This window comes from Dama dama, chromosome 7, assembly GCF_033118175.1.
Source record: "Dama dama isolate Ldn47 chromosome 7, ASM3311817v1, whole genome shotgun sequence".
Lineage (NCBI taxonomy): Eukaryota > Metazoa > Chordata > Mammalia > Artiodactyla > Cervidae > Dama > Dama dama.
This window is the reverse complement of record NC_083687.1, coordinates 22,098,520-22,115,062: the sequence shown is the minus strand read 5'-3', so window position 1 is coordinate 22,115,062 and position 16,543 is coordinate 22,098,520. Positions and strand designations below refer to the sequence as shown.

The following is a 16,543-nucleotide window of genomic DNA, read 5'->3' as shown; positions in this document are numbered from 1 at the left end:
TTTTCTGTTTTGCATATTGGGTTATCGTTACCATCATTTTAAATTCCATATATATGCGTCAGTATACTGTATTGGTCTTTATCTTTCTGGTTTACTTCACTCTGTATAATGGGCTCCAGTTTCATCCATCTCATTAGAACTGATTCAAATGAATTCTTTTTAACGGCTGAGTAATATTCCATGGTGTATATGTACCACAGCTTCCTTATCCATTCGTCTGCTGATGGACATCTAGGTTGCTTCCATGTCCTGGCTATTATAAACAGTGCTGCGATGAACATTGGGGTGCACGTGTCTCTTTCAGATCTGGTTTCCTCAGTGTGTATGCCCAGAAGTGGGATTGCTGGGTCATATGGCAGTTCTATTTCCAGTTTTTTAAGAAATCTCCACACTGTTCTCCATAGCGGCTGTACTAGTTTGCATTCCCACCAACAGTGTAAGAGGGTTCCCTTTTCTCCACACCCTCTCCAGCATTTATTGTTTGTAGACTTTTGGATAGCAGCCATCCTGACTGGCATGTAATGGTATCTCATTGTGGTTTTGATTTGCATTTCTCTGATAATGAGTGATGTGGAGCATCTTTTCATGTGTTTGTTAGCCATCTGTATGTCTTCTTTGGAGAAATGTCTGTTTAGTTCTTTGGCCCATTTTTTGATTGGGTCATTTATTTTTCTGGAATTGAGCTGCAGGAGCTGCTTGTATATTTTTGAGATTAATCCTTTGTCTGTTGCTTCGTTTGCTATTATTTTCTCCCATTCTGAGGGCTGTCTTTTCACCTTACTTATAGTTTCCTTTGTTGTGCAAAAGTTTTTAAGTTTCATTAGGTCCCATTTGTGTATTTTTGCTTTTATTTCCAATATTCTGGGAGGTGGGTCATAGAGGATCCTGCTGTGATTTATGTCAGAGAGTGTTTTGCCTATGTTCTCCTCTAGGAGTTTTATGGTTTCTGGTCTTACATTTAGATCTTTAATCCATTTTGAGTTTATTTTTGTGTATGGTGTTAGAAAGGGTTCTAATTTCATTCTTTTACAAGTGGTTGACCAGTTTTCCCAGCACCACATGTTTGCATTTGTTTTAAAAGCTGCAGAATATTCCCTGAGTCATAGTTCACTTAGTCACCTAGTGATTGACATGGTTTGCTTTCCATATTTCACTATTATAAATAATGTAGCAGCAAATGTCATTTCTATGTGTGCAAGTATATCCATGGAGTAAATGATCAGATTCAAAATGTCAGTGTATTTTTTTAATTTAATTTTTATTTTATATTAGATTATAGGGTTTCCAGGTGGCGCTAATGGTAAAGAAAGACCCTACCTCCGACTTAAGAGACTTGGGTTTGAGCCCTGGGTCAGGAAGATCCCCTGGAGGAGGGCATGGCAACCCACTCCAGTATTCTTACCTGGGGAATCCCATCAACAGAGGCGTCTGGTGGGCTATGGTCTGTAGGGTCGCAAAGAATCGAACAAGACTGAAGCAATTAAGTGCGCACACACACATTAGTGTGTAGTTGATGTGTGTTAGTTTCAGGCATGCAGCAGAGTTATTCAGTTATACATATACATATATTCATTCTTCTTCAAATTCATTTCCCATATAGGTTATTACAGATCATTAAGAGAACATTGTAACTTAGAGTGAAGTGGGAAACTTTGTGTTTTGAGCAGAGGAGTAATGTGATCTGATTTAAATTTTAAACAGTCACTTTGGGCACTCCATTAAATGTAAAAATATAAAACTAAAAGAAAAAAAATAATTTGAAGGTTTTGGCAAGAATTCATGTTTGAGACCCTGGTGGCTAGTACCATGGTGATGGCAGTGGAAGTTTGAGAAGTGACTGGATCTCTCTTAAAGGCGGAAGCCACAGGATTTCCTGGTGAATGGAACATGGTGTGTGAAAGAATGTAAAGGGTCTGAGGTGACTCTAAAATGTTAGGTTTGAGAAACTAGAACTTGGACTTACTATCAAGTGAGATGGACAGTATTACCTATAATGTGGCCTGAGTGCCTGTACATGTTGCCAAAGGCCACTTTCCTGATGGAAACTTAAGAATTCTCACTTGAGCAAACCTTCAACAATGGAAATGATTCATCTTCTTCTAAGTATTGAGTAATAAACCATTGGAGGTAGGGAACGTGGGAGACAACGTGGATGTCTGCATCACTAATGGAAAGATATGAGGCTTCACTATTTTGGGGTATTAGCTATTAGGCCAATAGTTGCTTAATAGCATCCAACAGTATATTCCAGGAATGATCATATGCCAATTTATGCAGATCTGGAAATGACTCATATTGAAGTACTCATGAGCCTAACAGTATTTTGAGATATTCATATTAACTGTTGTTGTTCAGTTGCCAGTCATGTCCGACACTTTGCCACCCCATGAATTGGAGCATGCCAGGCTTCCCTGTCCTTCACTATCTCCTGGAGTTTGCTCAAACTCATGTCCATTGAATCAGTGATGCCAGCCAACCACCTTATCCTCTGTCACCCCCTTCTCCTCCTGCCCTCAGTCTTTCCCAGCATCAGGGTCTTTTCCGATGAGTCAGCTCTTCGCATCAGATAGCCAAAGTATTGACGCTGCAGCTTCAGATTCAGTCCTTCCAATGAATATGCAGGGTTGATTTCCTTAAGAACTGATTGGCTTGACCTGCTTTCTGTCCAAAGGACTCTTAAGCATCTTCTCCAGCACCACAGTTTGAAAGCATCAATTTACTATAATGGGATATAAAAGTACGGGTGGTTGTTCCAAAAATACACTTGTTGAATGTGGTACGGAAAAGTCAGTGTGGCCACAGGAGGAAATGAGAATGAGGCTTTGAAGGAAGGTTATAATACTCATGGGTCCAAGACAAGGGTCACTGTGTGCTCTGCAAGGCCACAGCAGAAAGAACTCTTGTCAGTCAAGATGCAGAAGATGGAACAAGAGAAAGCCCCATGCACAGCCTTTGTTGGAGTTTCCTCGGGAAAGCAAGGCAAGGCAGGGTGGACAATTTAGGACTGACGACCCTGAAGAGTTTCTTGGGGCTTTGAGCTCTAGGGTTGGTCTCCAGTTGCCCGGTGACTTTTTCTGGGATGATTTAGGGCAGAGATCAGATTGGCTTGGTGTGTCAGAGTTTAGACCAGGAAAGAGCTGGGAATATAGACTCAAGATGGGTTGACTTCCATATGAAAGGCGTGTTCCTGGTTGGCGGAATCCTTTGCTCTCTCTAATTATCAGCTAGCTCTGAGAGGGCCATTTCTACCCAGTAGTGAAGCCAGGGGGCTTCCCTGGTGGCTCAGTAGTAAGGAATCTGCCTGCCAATGCAGGAGACGCCAGTTCGATCCCTGAGTCGAGAAGATCCCCTGGAGAAGGAAATGGCTACCCACTCCAGTATTCTTGCCTGGACAGTCCCATGGACAGAGGAGCCTGGCAGGCTACAGTCTATGGGGTTGCAAAAGAGTTGGACTTGACTTAGCAACTCAACAACAACAACAACAAAGTGAAGCCTCCAAAGCTTCACATCATGAATAAGAAAACATAGCTCAAGAAGACAAAAGAATCATATCAATTTGGGACTTCTGTAAATTTTGGGTAGAAGCTATAAAATACTTTTTGTTAGTGGAATTTGAAGGACTTGTATGGCTTAAAAACGATTAAAATATTTTTAATGTAATGGTTCCTCTTCTCTTCCATTTGTGCTACCTGTACTTTTCTTTTGAAATATGAGATTGGTTTGTGTTTAAATGAGTATTTAAAGAGTATTTTGAGTATTCTAAGAAAATAAAAATACATCTTAGTCAACCCTTTGTATTTTACCTCTGCTTATTTAAATGTATTCGAGAGAACATTCAAGAGAATTTAAGAGGCGTCATTTGAATAGAAAAAGAAAAAAGAAAATGTAGCTAATGTAAGTGACCCTGTGAGGAATGGATGCCAAGTAGACACCAAATCTAAAAAAAGTACAATTGGAGCAGTAAGCTCTTTTGAGGTTAGAGTTGTGGGGAAGATTGTGGCTTATTGCCTCCATTCATAATTGAAGAAAATGTTAAATTATAGTTAGAGGCCAGTGAAAATAATGATATCTTTTTCTCCCAGTGAAGTTGTGGACTCCCTGAAGCCAAACCCTGCGCTAGAGGATGTTTGACTCCTAGAGGCTCCTAGGAGTCACCTGATAGAAAAGGCACAAGTGATGGTGTATGAGAGAGAAGGTATCCATGAAGAACAAAGGGAGAATGTGGAATCCATACCACAAGTGAAGGAGGTTGGGCATTTCCCAGGGGCAGCACCTCCACCTGTTAACTTGAGGGGAAGCATGGAGAATGGGTACAAATGGGTACAATTCTTTGCCCTGGTGGTGAGAAGCTGAGGGTGCTCATTTTCCCCAGTGAGTTACAAAGCAGGAACTCTCTGAGTGGAGAGGGTTGGGCAGGGTGAACAGGTGAGTCATTTTGGAAAGGAAGAAGGTGAACATTACAGAACTTTGTATTGTAGACATTATTGAGTGACCAGAGATTGACGGTGAAATCAGTCAGCAGTTTATCTTTTTCTTGAACAAAGTTCAGCCATAGGTTGCTTATAACCCTCCAGGTATCTTGAAGACAGTGTTGGAATATCACAGTGTTTAACCTAATTTCTAACAATTATTTCTAAGTTTTATTTGCTACTGCCAGAATGGAAGGTCTAACAATTATTTCTAAGTTTTATTTGCTACTGCCAGAATGGAAGGTGCAAACAAATAAAACTACGATCAGAAAGAAGGTTAAATATTACAACAGAATAAATTAGGATTTATATAATTAAATTTCACTCCATCAATCAAAATTTATAACTAAGTACTAGGAAATGGAAAGCCACTCCAGTATTCTTGCCTGGAAAATTCCATGGACAGAGGAGCCTGGCAGGTTATAGTCCATAGGGCCACAAAGAGTCGGATGCGACTGAGCACACATACATTATACCAAATCTTAATAGTTTTTATCTTGACTGTAATCTCAGTATTGGGGTTCTTGAGGAACTCTGTCTTAAGCATAACCCATGTCCTGTAACTTATCTATTAGAAATGCTCACTAATCTGATCTGTACTTATGTGTTTTCTTTCAGTATGGACCAGTATTTACAGTCATTGTTATGGGCACCCGAATGACCTTTGTTACTGAAGAAGAGGGAATTAATGTGTTTCTCAAATCCAAAGAAGTAAATTTTGAACTAGCAGTGCAAAATCCCATCTATCGTACAGGTAAACAGTATTTTCAGATAGCCCATTTGAAATACAGCATGGAATCCCAAGAGCAGTTGTAGGTAACAAGCACATCTATCAAAAATGAGGCAGACACATTATTTTATTCCTTAGAGTAGGGATAGAAAAGAATTTGTGATGAGTTTGGCCTCTGGAAAACAAATTGTGTGCTTAGTCGCTGAGTCGTGTCCAACTCTTGGTGGCCCCTTGGACTGTAGCCTGCCAGGGGCTCCTCTGTTCATGGGTTTTTCCAGGCAAGAATATTGAAGTGGTAGCCATTCCCTTCTCCAGTGGAATCTTCCCACCCCAGGGGTCAAAGCCAGGTCTCCTGCATTGCAGGTGGATTCTTTACCATCTGAGCCAAGCCTGAAAAATAAATTATTTGCAATGTAAAACATGAGGATCTCCACAAGACATGTGGAAAAGATAAAGTCACCTCATTGACGTTTCCTTGGGAAAATACTGGAATCTGCATCCTCTTAACAGCCCCCAAGATGTCACTGACTCTGTTACACTGCTGTGCATGTGTTTTACAGGCTATAGCTCTTGTTTGATCTCATGTTGCTCCACTTAGTAAGCCCCCTTCCTTTATTTGGCTGTGCTCCGTCTTTTGTTGCAGTCCAGGAGAGCTTCTCTTTGTGGCATGGGCTCCCTGGTTGCAGTGTGTGCCTTTAGTTACCCCGCAGTGTGAGGGATCTTAGTTCCCTGACCAGGGATCAAACCCACGTCCCCTGCATTGGAAGGCAGATTTTTAACCCCTGGACCACCAAGGAAGCCCCAGTAAGCTTTTGTTTGTTTGTTTGTTTGTTTTGTTTTGTTTTTCATTTCTTTTTATTAGTTGGAGGCTAATTACTTCACAACATTGCAGTGGGTTTTGTCATACATTGACATGAATCAGCCATGGAGTTACATGTATTCCCCATCCCAATCCCCCCTCCCACCCGATTCCTCTGGGTCTTCCCAGTGCACCAGGCCCGAGCACTTGTCTCATGCATCCCACCTGGGCTGGTGATCTGTTTCACCCTAGATAATATACATGCTGTTCTCTCGAAACATCCCACCCTTGCCCTCCCCCACAGAGTCCAAAAGTCTGTTCTGTACTTCTGTGTCTCTTTTTCTGTTTTGCACATAGGGTTATCATTACCATCTTTCTAAATTCCATACATATGTGTTAGTATGCCGTAATGTTCTTCATCTTTCTGGCTTCCCAGTAAGCTCTTTACTGTGGCATTTCCTGACATAATCCATAGGGTTATTAAGTGAGTGTGGCTTGGCTTCATATAATTGGTGCCCTTTCTTTCTTCATCCTCAGAGACTGCTGGACTCGATTGATCAGCATAAGGATACTTTCAGTGTGACTGTCTACCTTTATTTCTCCCCAGGATGTGAACATGCATGCTAAGGCCATTTGTCTTCCCAGGAATACAGAGCTGGTTCATTTTGCACCTGGTTCTTTTCTCTGCTTTCACAATGCCTGTGCTTGCTTCTAACATCTTTCTTTCTCTTGGCTTCCTTTTTTTGCTTCTTTCTTAGGTTCATTTTCCTGTAGCTTCTTCTTATGCATTTCTTGCCATTAAGACACAAAAGTTTGTTTTCAAAGCTGTTAATGATCAATAGCATGATTATAATTTTTTGTTGCTTGCATGAAAAATCACAACATGTTGATTACATTTTTTGACTCTGATGCTTCTTGATATTTAGACTGGCATTCCATATCAAAGAAATATAAATATTTGGAAGATCCTTGATCTTTAAATTTGCATATTCCTTCAGAAAAATATACAAACTTACCTATCAGAGGTATATTGAAATGATCATTTTTTTTTTTCAGCTCTGCCTCCTCTGGGGACTTTCATGTTTAAATATTTCTAATTAACAGATAAAATATCTTAATATTTACTCATGAGCCAGCTTCCCATTCCTTTTTAATATACCTCTACCACATAAATGATACATACTCAAGAAATCTACAAATTATTTTTCATTAACTTATGTGAAATATAACCTACATATAATAGGATGATGAAATATAAAATTAAAAATTATTTTTTAAAAAACTTATTTTGAAGATAATTAAAGAGGATTTAAATAAAAATATAAAGGAATAATGAGTTCAAAAATTCATACTCTTTAACACCCAGACCAGACCAGATGTGTCATGAAAGGAGCATGAGCACTAGGATAAAGGGAACAGTGGAATGGTGTGGGTACTTCCCTGGTGGTCCAGTGGTTGAGAGTTCACCTTCCAATTCAGGGGATGCAGGTCTGATCGCTGGTCTGGGTGCTAAGATCCCACATGCCTCATGGCCAAAAAACCAAAATATAAAGCAAAAACAATATTGTAATAAATTCAATAGAGACTAAAAATGATCCACATCAAAAAAAATAAAAGGGGGGGGGGTGAACAGTGGCACCAAAGCTACTCATGGAGTTAGGAACATCCTGCTGGTGGAGACAATATTTAAGACACTTAAAGGAGAAAAGAAGTCAGAAGGAGAAATGTATATCTTATAGGTGTGTAAGGGAAGTGAGGGTTGGTTGTCAAAAACAGAGAACATTCTGAGCAGATAGAACAGCTCATGAAGATGGTGAGATGTAAAAAAGAGTGTGTTTTCCCTGGAATATATATTTGGAGGGTGAAGTCACTGGAAATACCATTGGAGACCTGGAAAGAGGGTAGAAAGCCTTGCAAACTTTGTTAAGGCTTTCACCATCTCACAGTCTATGTTGAATCTTCACCCTTGGCTCTAGTTCCTGCTGATCAAGACACAGAGGGAGGTCACTGATGGTTTACTTGAAGACGTGGTTGCTTCTTTTGAAAAGTGTTTTCTCTGTTTATAGCATCCATCGCAAAGAATATCTTTTTAAAACTGCATGAGAAACTTTATATCACGGTGAAAGGGAAAATGGGGACTTTAAACCTACACAAATTCACTGGACAATTGACTGAAGAATTACAGGAACAGTTGCAGCATTTAGGTACTCATGGGACCACAGACCTGAACAAGTTTATGAGGTAAATCAATGCCTTATTATTTTTGTTTTGTTTTCTTTTTTGGGGGGAGGGGAATAAGAAAGTTTGAAGCCTGTATGTTGGACCTCAGATACTATGTGATGGATTAATGAAATCTACCTTACTAACCAATTAAAAAATTCTATTGCTCTTTTAAATTCTAAGTAATGGGCAGTTTTCATTTAGTACTTCAATTTGAAGTTAAGCAAACAAACCAATAGATCCCAGGCGGCACTAGTGGTAAAGAACCTGCCTGCCAGTGCAAGAGATGTAAGAGATGGTGGATTCAATCCCTGGCTTGGGAAGATACCCTGGAGGAGGGCATGGCAACGCACTCCAGTATTCTTGCCTGGAGAATCCCATGGACAGAGGAGCTTGGCAGGCTACAGTCCATGGGGTCACAAAGGGTCAGACACAACTGAAGCAACTTAGCAGGCACATACAAACAAGCCAATAAAACCATTTTAGCACATATATAATAATTTCTTCTTAGTCATTCCTTACAATTTTGTATGCTTTCCATGGATTTCCTTCATATAATTGTTATGTATCCATCAGAATTTTGATAAAGCATTCACTGCAGTTTGTGACTATTAGAACAAGAGGACATTGAGAGGAGAGGGAAGAGGAGAAAATTGCAAAGTAGAGGACAAGCTTCCAGGAGATGTTTGTGAGACTTCACAAGGTGGCTGAGGCAAAGCCAGCATGGGCCTCAGGACTGAGCCCAGAGTCCTCCGAGGGCAGAAATGCTGAGAAAGTGAGACAGGAAAGGACAGTATGGGGAGCCAGGTAGTGCTCAGTTATGTTCTGGAGCTTTTTGACAAATGTCAGGGCTGAGCACGGGAGCCATGTGAAAAATCCCCACCACGTGCAGGGAGATTTGGTAAATTGAAGTTACCAGTGAGGCACTTTTCCATCTCAGGGGGATACCCTGATACTGGAGGCAGGATTCAACTGTTCAGACGCATAAAGCACAACAACATTTAATATTTTGTTAGAAGTCCAGAAATAGGGAAAAAATAAAAACAGAAACAACAAACCAACCAAACTTTTGACATGCCCAATGTATACAACAAAACAAAGCAAATTCTTGAATAACTTTGAAACTGTGACAGAAGGAGATCCTGAGAATTTTCTGTCAAGGACAGATGGCAAACAAAAATGGAAGATACAGTACTTAGTGTTACTAATCTAGAACATATTAATAATCTTTGATATTCCTTTATGTAAGTATTCCACAGTAATTTTATTCACTTGAGGGAAAACTTACTGATGACAGATACCATAGACTTCAGAAATATTCACAACCTAAAAGCTGAGAGTTGTTTTATTTGGTGGGAATTTTTAGGATTTCAAGCCCTAAAACTTCAACTTCAGCATCTCAAGTTACCCTGAGAGAACTGCTTTGAAAAGGTGAGACCAGGATCCAGGTCATATAGAAGTTTTGCAACAAAGGACAGGTAGTCTGAACATCTATCAGAAGATTTTTATTAATCAAAGAAAACCACATATCTCAGGAATTTAGCACTTTTCTATGTTTGGGAATATGCAAGAGTCTGGGCTCACTGAAATCATTCATTTGATAGGCACCTCAGCTCTCCGGGACTAATATCCCGTGTTTTCACATCTGGAGGCTCCTGGGGCTCACCACAGGGAATGGCTGCAGTCTGAGGGCTGCGGGGTGTCAGGTATTCTTTTCCTTCCTGAGTTTCCTCAGGGCTCACCAGCTCACCATCAGTGGTGGCTATAGTTGCTGATGACTGTGACATCCTTTGTCTACTGATATGGCAGGAAATATTCCATTTCTCAATACTGCGTGTGAATTTTCAGTATAGTTCAAAGTCATAAGATCCTGGGAGATATTAGGAATTTGGTGACTAATATTGCCCTTGATTCTTTGGTTATTTTTTTTGCTGCTATCTAAAGGTATGAGCAGCATCTTGGTTATTGTTGTTGTTTGCTAAAAATAAATGCTTGTTGAAATTGTGTTGAATTTTTCTGTGTATCAGCTTGATGAGGACAGAGTTTAGGGACAAAGTAGGTGATTAAATAGTTAATCCCACTAGGGGATTGCAAGTAGAAAAAAACATGGGAGGCCCCTGTAAGTTAATGATTACTCAAGAAAACAGATTTACATAACCATGAAACCAAGCAGGCTCGCTTAGCAGTAAAACCATGCAACAGAAGCACAAGACATGCCCCAAGACAATACAACAATGGTGGCATGAGACCCTCATCCAGTTCAGTGAGCTCAGTAAGTTAGGACACACTCTCTGCACACATAAAAAACAATAATTTATGGACGTTGCTTGACCATGTAGGGACAAGAAAGCTCCCCTGCTCAACCTGCAGGAGGAACTGATGATGGGAGCATGACATCTGGTCAAGAAAAAGAAGGTCTTCTCCGCTTCCTCGCTTTTCCTTTGTTTGTAAAACTGTAGCCCAGTAAGTTCTTGGGTTGAGGCCTCCTCTGACCCACTACTCGTAAGCCTCACACGCATCCTATTCTAATAAATAATTCCTTATCTATCACTCTGTCCCTCACTGAATTCTTTCTGTGCTGAGACGTAAAGAACTATGGTACCAGAGCTCTTCAGAGCCCCCTGAAACACCACCTTAGTTTGAAGCTCACATTTATCAGGATCGAACAATACTTGATTAGAAAGCATTTGAAAATCTTTAGATAAATAAGACCACAATTTTACGCCTAAGTTATCTTGAGCACAGCAAGCAAATATTAAAAGCTCTTAAGAGTGACTTCCCCCCACCAAATTTATCACATATGATTGCGGGCATGTGTGTGTGCTAAGTCTCTTGAGTCGTGTCTGACTCCGCGACCCCATGGACTGTAACCCACCAGGCTTCTCTGTCCATGGGATTTTCCAGGCAGGAATACTGGAGTGGGTTGCCATGCCCTCCTCCAGGAGATCTTCCCAACCCAGGGATTGAACTGGCGTCTCTGATGTCTCCTGCATTGGTAAGCAGGTTCTTTACCACTATCGCCTTGGCAGCCCCACATATGATTGTCTACCCCTAACATATAGCTTTCTTCAATAATACCTTCTTGTATCCTGTGCCTTCTTCTTTGGTCCCTGGCTCTGACATTTTATGTGTTTCTATCTTTGCAGGCACCTCCTTTACCCCGTCACAGTAAACATACTCTTTAAAAAAGGTCTGTTTCCCTCAGATGAGAGGAAAATCAGGGAGTTTCATCAGCACTTTCAAGCTTATGACGAAGGTTTCGAATATGGGTCCCAGTTGCCAGAATGCCTCCTCAGGTAGAGAGCTGTTTTCTGTATTAATTCCCTTTTCAAGCTTCCCTCAGCCATTCATATTTGTCACTCCTTTCTTTGATCTAAGTGGATATAATAGCAGTTTAAGTGGAAGAGACAGAAGCTAATTCTTATGACCAGTTAGGTGTGTGTGTGTGAATTGAGGGAGGAACTGAAGAAGAGTGATGGATATTATTTCTTTAGTCTCATTTTGAGGAACAAAAACAAGAGGGGAAGGGGAGAATATGAGAAAGAACCGAAGAGTCTGTTTCGAGATCTTCTACGCCATTTCCCTTCTATGCCATTTCCAGCTTACTCTTACCAGTCATTCCTGCATTATCAAGTGTGACCTGAGTTAGAATCAGACCTTGTCCTTATTCTCCCCTGAGGCAACAGTAGTTGTGGTCAATTGTATTTCTTACAGTTTGCTCAGAAAAAGTTTATGAAACAAACAAACAAAAAGAAACAAACAAAAAAAAGTTTGTGAAACGGTTTGATTACAAAGTAATGTGATTTTTTTTTTTTTTTTTTTAGTTTCTTGGCAGTTGGTCTACACTGATGACTGGTCAGAAAAGATTAAAACGCTCTTCCTCAGTTTGCTTTACCTCATTTAACCCAGTCACAGGTCCGGTACTAGTTTTTCATCCTCCTGACACGGGCAACAGCCAGAGTAAACTTAGGCTAAGCAAGTCATAGGCCCTGTTTTCTTATTCAGTGCCGGTCCTCTAGGAATGCAAACGCTTCTTTGCAAAAGACACTAAAATGTGACTGCCTTGCCCCCTCAGTTTCCCTTGGATACTGATAAATCTGAAGGAAGACCTCTCATGACGTTCCCACTGAAAAAGAAGATGTTTGGAGAATTAAAATTCCATAGACCATGTCCCTTTTCTGCTGTGATCTATTACTCCTAGAGTGCTTTTCAGTTAATTTATACACGTATTCTTTCTCACCTAGAAACTGGTCAAAATCCAAAAAATGGCTTCTAGAACTTTTTGAGAAAAACATTCCAGATATAAAAACATACAAATCTGCAAAAGATAATTCCCTGGTAAGTATTCCTTAGATTTTTTGCGGTTGTCGTTGTTGCTGAAGATCATGAAATGCATTAGATACCATTTTGCCATCCACTGTGTCGGATGTTTACATATGTTATTTTATTATTACATCCTCACAACAGGGAGGAAGGAATTAATTAACCCTATTTTCCATAAAGGAAAAACTGAGACTACAGATAACAAAATAACACAATAGTCTGAGTTTCTTTTTAAATTGATTTATGGTGGCACAGTGGTAAAGAACCCACCTGCCAATGCAGGAGATGTAAGAGATGCCGGTTCAATCCCTGGGTTGGGAAGATCCCCTGTAAGAGGGCATGGCAACCCACTCCAGTATTCTTGCCTGGAGAATTCCATGGACAGAAGTGCCTGGCAGGCTACGGTTCATAGGGTCACAAAGAGTTGGACATGACTGAAGCAATTTAGCATACACACATTGATTATAGAGTTGTTTGTGTCAACAGTCTCAGGTGGCAGTTTCAGCCAGTTAGGCAAAGATAATAAAGCTTGACAAAGTTGACTTTTTTCCCTGAGGTCTCCACCACTCATTGTTTCTCTCTTCAAATGCAACCAGGTAGTATGATATAAAACTTAAAGAGCAAGGCACCAGGAGTCACTCTTCCAAGTATCCTGGATCTATTGTTCTCCACGTGTGGTCCCTAGACCAATGGTACCAGCATCACCTGGGAACCACTCAGGCGGAAACCCTGGGAGCCTAGCCATCTGTGGTTTAATGCACCTTCCAGGTGGTTCTGATGCTTGCTAATGCATGGTTCTCCGTCCTGACCACTCATTAGAATCCCTGGAAGCTTTGGAAAATTACCTGATTCTCCAGACTCACCCTGGGAGGCTGAGCATCCTTTGGCCTGAACTGCCTGGATGCAGATCCAGTCACTGCTCTGTGACCTTGGATGTGGTACCTAGCCTCTTGGTGTCAGTTTTGTCACCTACTTCATAGAGTTGTGGGATCCAGTGAGTTAGTATTTGGAAAGCACTTGGAACAGAGTAAAGACTATGTAAGAGTTTATCATTGTTATCCTCACTGAAGAAATCACTTCCTGTCTTTTAGCACTTAAAGATGACATCAAACGTTTTTGTTCATTTGCTTTTAGTTAACAATAGCAAGTGTTATTTTCAACAACTCTGCTTAACACTGGAGGGAAAGTTCACTTTAGAAAAAAAAAAAGTGAATGTGTGAATGTTTGGGGATCTCCCTCCTGAATGAAGGGGATAGAAAGTTAGACTGGGTACCAGGACAGCTGGAGGATTAAATTCTTTAACGCAAACAATCTTTGCTGTATATCATAAGCTGTCATATTCTGCAAGGCATTTCTGAAAAGACAGAAAAGGGGAAAAATCACATTGCCTTTTATTTTCTTAAATTAAACAAAAATAATAATACAGTAAAGTACAAAAAAAATAATAATCACCATATACAGATTATTCAGAATTAAACAGTCAACAGTTAGCCAAAAGGAAAGGAAGTTAGACTAGGATGCCCTTCACTGACAGACTTTGCCTCAGCTAAGAATTCTATTTTACAAACAGATCTAGACAAACACATTTTTCTTTGCATTATTTTCCAGGATTTAGAGGTAAAGCCATGTGTATATAAAAGCTGGACCCAAGTAGATATGTAATCTAGGAGCCTAGAAAACAGGGGTTTTAATGCCCCAGTTAAAACTTCCCGGGATTCCCTTGTGGCTCAGCTGGCAAAGAATCCACCTGCAATGCGGGAGACCTGGGTTTGATCCCTGGATTGGGAAGATCCCCTGGAGACAGGAAAGGCTACGCACTCCAGTATTCTGGCCTGGAGAATTCCATAGACTGTATAGTCTATGGGGTAGCAAAGAATCAGACATGACTGAGTGACTTTCACTTCACTTCACTTCATATAGTCCATGGGGTCGCGAAGAGTTGGACATGACTGAGCAACTTTCACTTCACTTCACTTAAAACTCCCCACTGACAATAATTCTAGAATAGCATTTCTTTTTCTTACTCTGAAGAAATGAGGCACTTTAATCATAAGTACTTGAACTCCCTCTTTGAATAAAGACAAATTTTGAACTTTGATGAAGCTTATTCAGTGTTTATGGCTGGGACCAAATTCAGTTTGAACACTCATGAGCTGTGTGACTTCATTTTTTAAAAAAAGGCCCTTTCTAAACAAGAGATGCAATCTGCTGGATGCCAAAGAGGTCATGGAGGTAGATCTGGCAACCTTATGGGTCATGGAGGAAACTTTGGAAGTGGTGGACGTAACTTTGGCCTTAGAAAGGCCAAAGGACGTGGAAACTTTGGTGGTAGAGGAGGCTATGGTGGTGGAGGTGGTGGCAACAGAAGGAGTTATGGAGGAGGTGATGGTGGATACAATGGACTTGGAGGTGATGGTGGCAACTATGGCGGTCGTCCTGGTTATTGTAGTAGAGGAGGCTATGGTGGTGGTGGACAGGATATGGAAACCAAGGTGGTGGATATGGTGGTCGTGGTGGAGGATATGATGGTTACGATGAAGGAGGAAGTTTTGGAGGTAACTATTGGTGGTGGTGGAAACTATAATGATTTTGGAAATTACAGTGGACAACAGCAATCAAATTATGGACCCGTGAAAGGGGGCGGTTTTGGTGGAAGAAGCTCGGGCAGTCCCTATGGTGGTGCTTATGGATCTGGTGGTAGAAGTGGTGGATGTGGTAGCAGAAAGTTCTAAAAACTCAGAAAAGGACTATAATTCTTAGTAGGAGAGAGAGCGAAGAGTTGTCAGGAAAGCTGCAGGTTACTTTGAGACAGTCATCCCAAATGCATTAGAGAAACTGTAAAAATCTGCCAGAGAAGGAATGATGATCCATAGTCAGAAAAGTTACTGCAGCTTAAACAGGAAACCCTTCTGTTCAGGACTGTTATACCCACAGTTTGCAAAAAGTGCAGCTATTGATGAATGCAGTGTAGTGTCAACTAGATGTTACATTCCTGAGGTCTTTTATCTGTTGTAGCTATGTCTTTTTGTTTTCATTACATCAGGTATATTGCCCTGTAAATTGTGGTAGTGGTACTGGGAATAAAAAATTAGGGAATTTTTAACTTAAAAAAAATTTTTTTTTTTGTTTCTGTTTTCCTCCAGCAGTATTCACACAGAGTTTATGTCTTTATACCAACAATCTTTTAAAAACATGGGCTAAGAAGACAATAAAAGATTTTGTTGTCTTTTACTGTATAAGTAGATTTCAGTGACTTAGGGATTTGTTTGTGTTTTTTTTTTTGGCTGCACCAAGTCTTAGCAGTAGCATGTGGGCTCTAGTTCCCTGACCAGGGATTGAACCCAGGGCCTCTGCATTCGGAGCACAGAGTCTTAGCCACTGGACCACCAGGGAAGTCCCTCAATGGCCTAGTTAAGCAAAAGACTAGAAGAAGATTTTTTATTTTAATATTATACACACTCTTATCACATCATAATTTTATTATATTTTAACATGAATGACTTCTCCCATGTTATTCTAGATATATATCTAGATATATATTAAACTAATGTTTTTATTTAAGACTGTGCCACAGAATAGCCTATCAAGAGAATGAAATATATCTGTAGGATTTTCAATGAAATATTAACTTTGTACCATAACAACTTGCATTGTAAATCTGATAGAAATCAAGAGTAAATGAAATTTATACTTAAATTATTTTCAAACCTGCTCATCCATTGTTACAAAAACAATAAGACATCACTAACATTCATGGGGTGCTTACTGTGTCCCAGGCATAGTATTACACATTTCACAAATTCATTACTCATTTATTTTTCACAACAACTTTAATACCTGGAAAACAGAGGATTGTTAAAACCAGAAAGCCAGGGTTAATCACGTTTGCAACATTACATTCTTTGTAAGTAACAGGAACAGCCTCTAGTCATGTGTTTACTTTGATAGTGATGTAATTGGTGTTTTCCATATTATAGAATCTGAAGAAAAACCACTGCATTG

General features: G+C 40.2%; 1 protein-coding gene and 1 non-coding gene across 3 annotated transcripts in view; one reads left to right on the top strand and one right to left on the bottom strand.

Moving 5' to 3' along the window:
* Window positions 1-16,543, top strand: part of LOC133059564 (24-hydroxycholesterol 7-alpha-hydroxylase) — an 82,715-nt gene that overhangs the window by 5,318 nt on the left and 60,854 nt on the right. For both annotated transcript variants that reach the window (XM_061146866.1, XM_061146865.1), the window contains exons 2-5: window positions 5,088-5,223; window positions 8,065-8,239; window positions 11,365-11,514; window positions 12,463-12,556. In XM_061146866.1, coding sequence (XP_061002849.1) covers window positions 5,088-5,223; window positions 8,065-8,239; window positions 11,365-11,514; window positions 12,463-12,556 — 555 coding nt within the window. The remainder of the gene's footprint in view (window positions 1-5,087; window positions 5,224-8,064; window positions 8,240-11,364; window positions 11,515-12,462; window positions 12,557-16,543) is intronic.
* TRNAR-CCG (transfer RNA arginine (anticodon CCG)) lies at window positions 15,862-15,934 on the bottom strand. Its single transcript has one exon. It is a non-coding gene; the product is annotated as a tRNA-Arg (tRNA).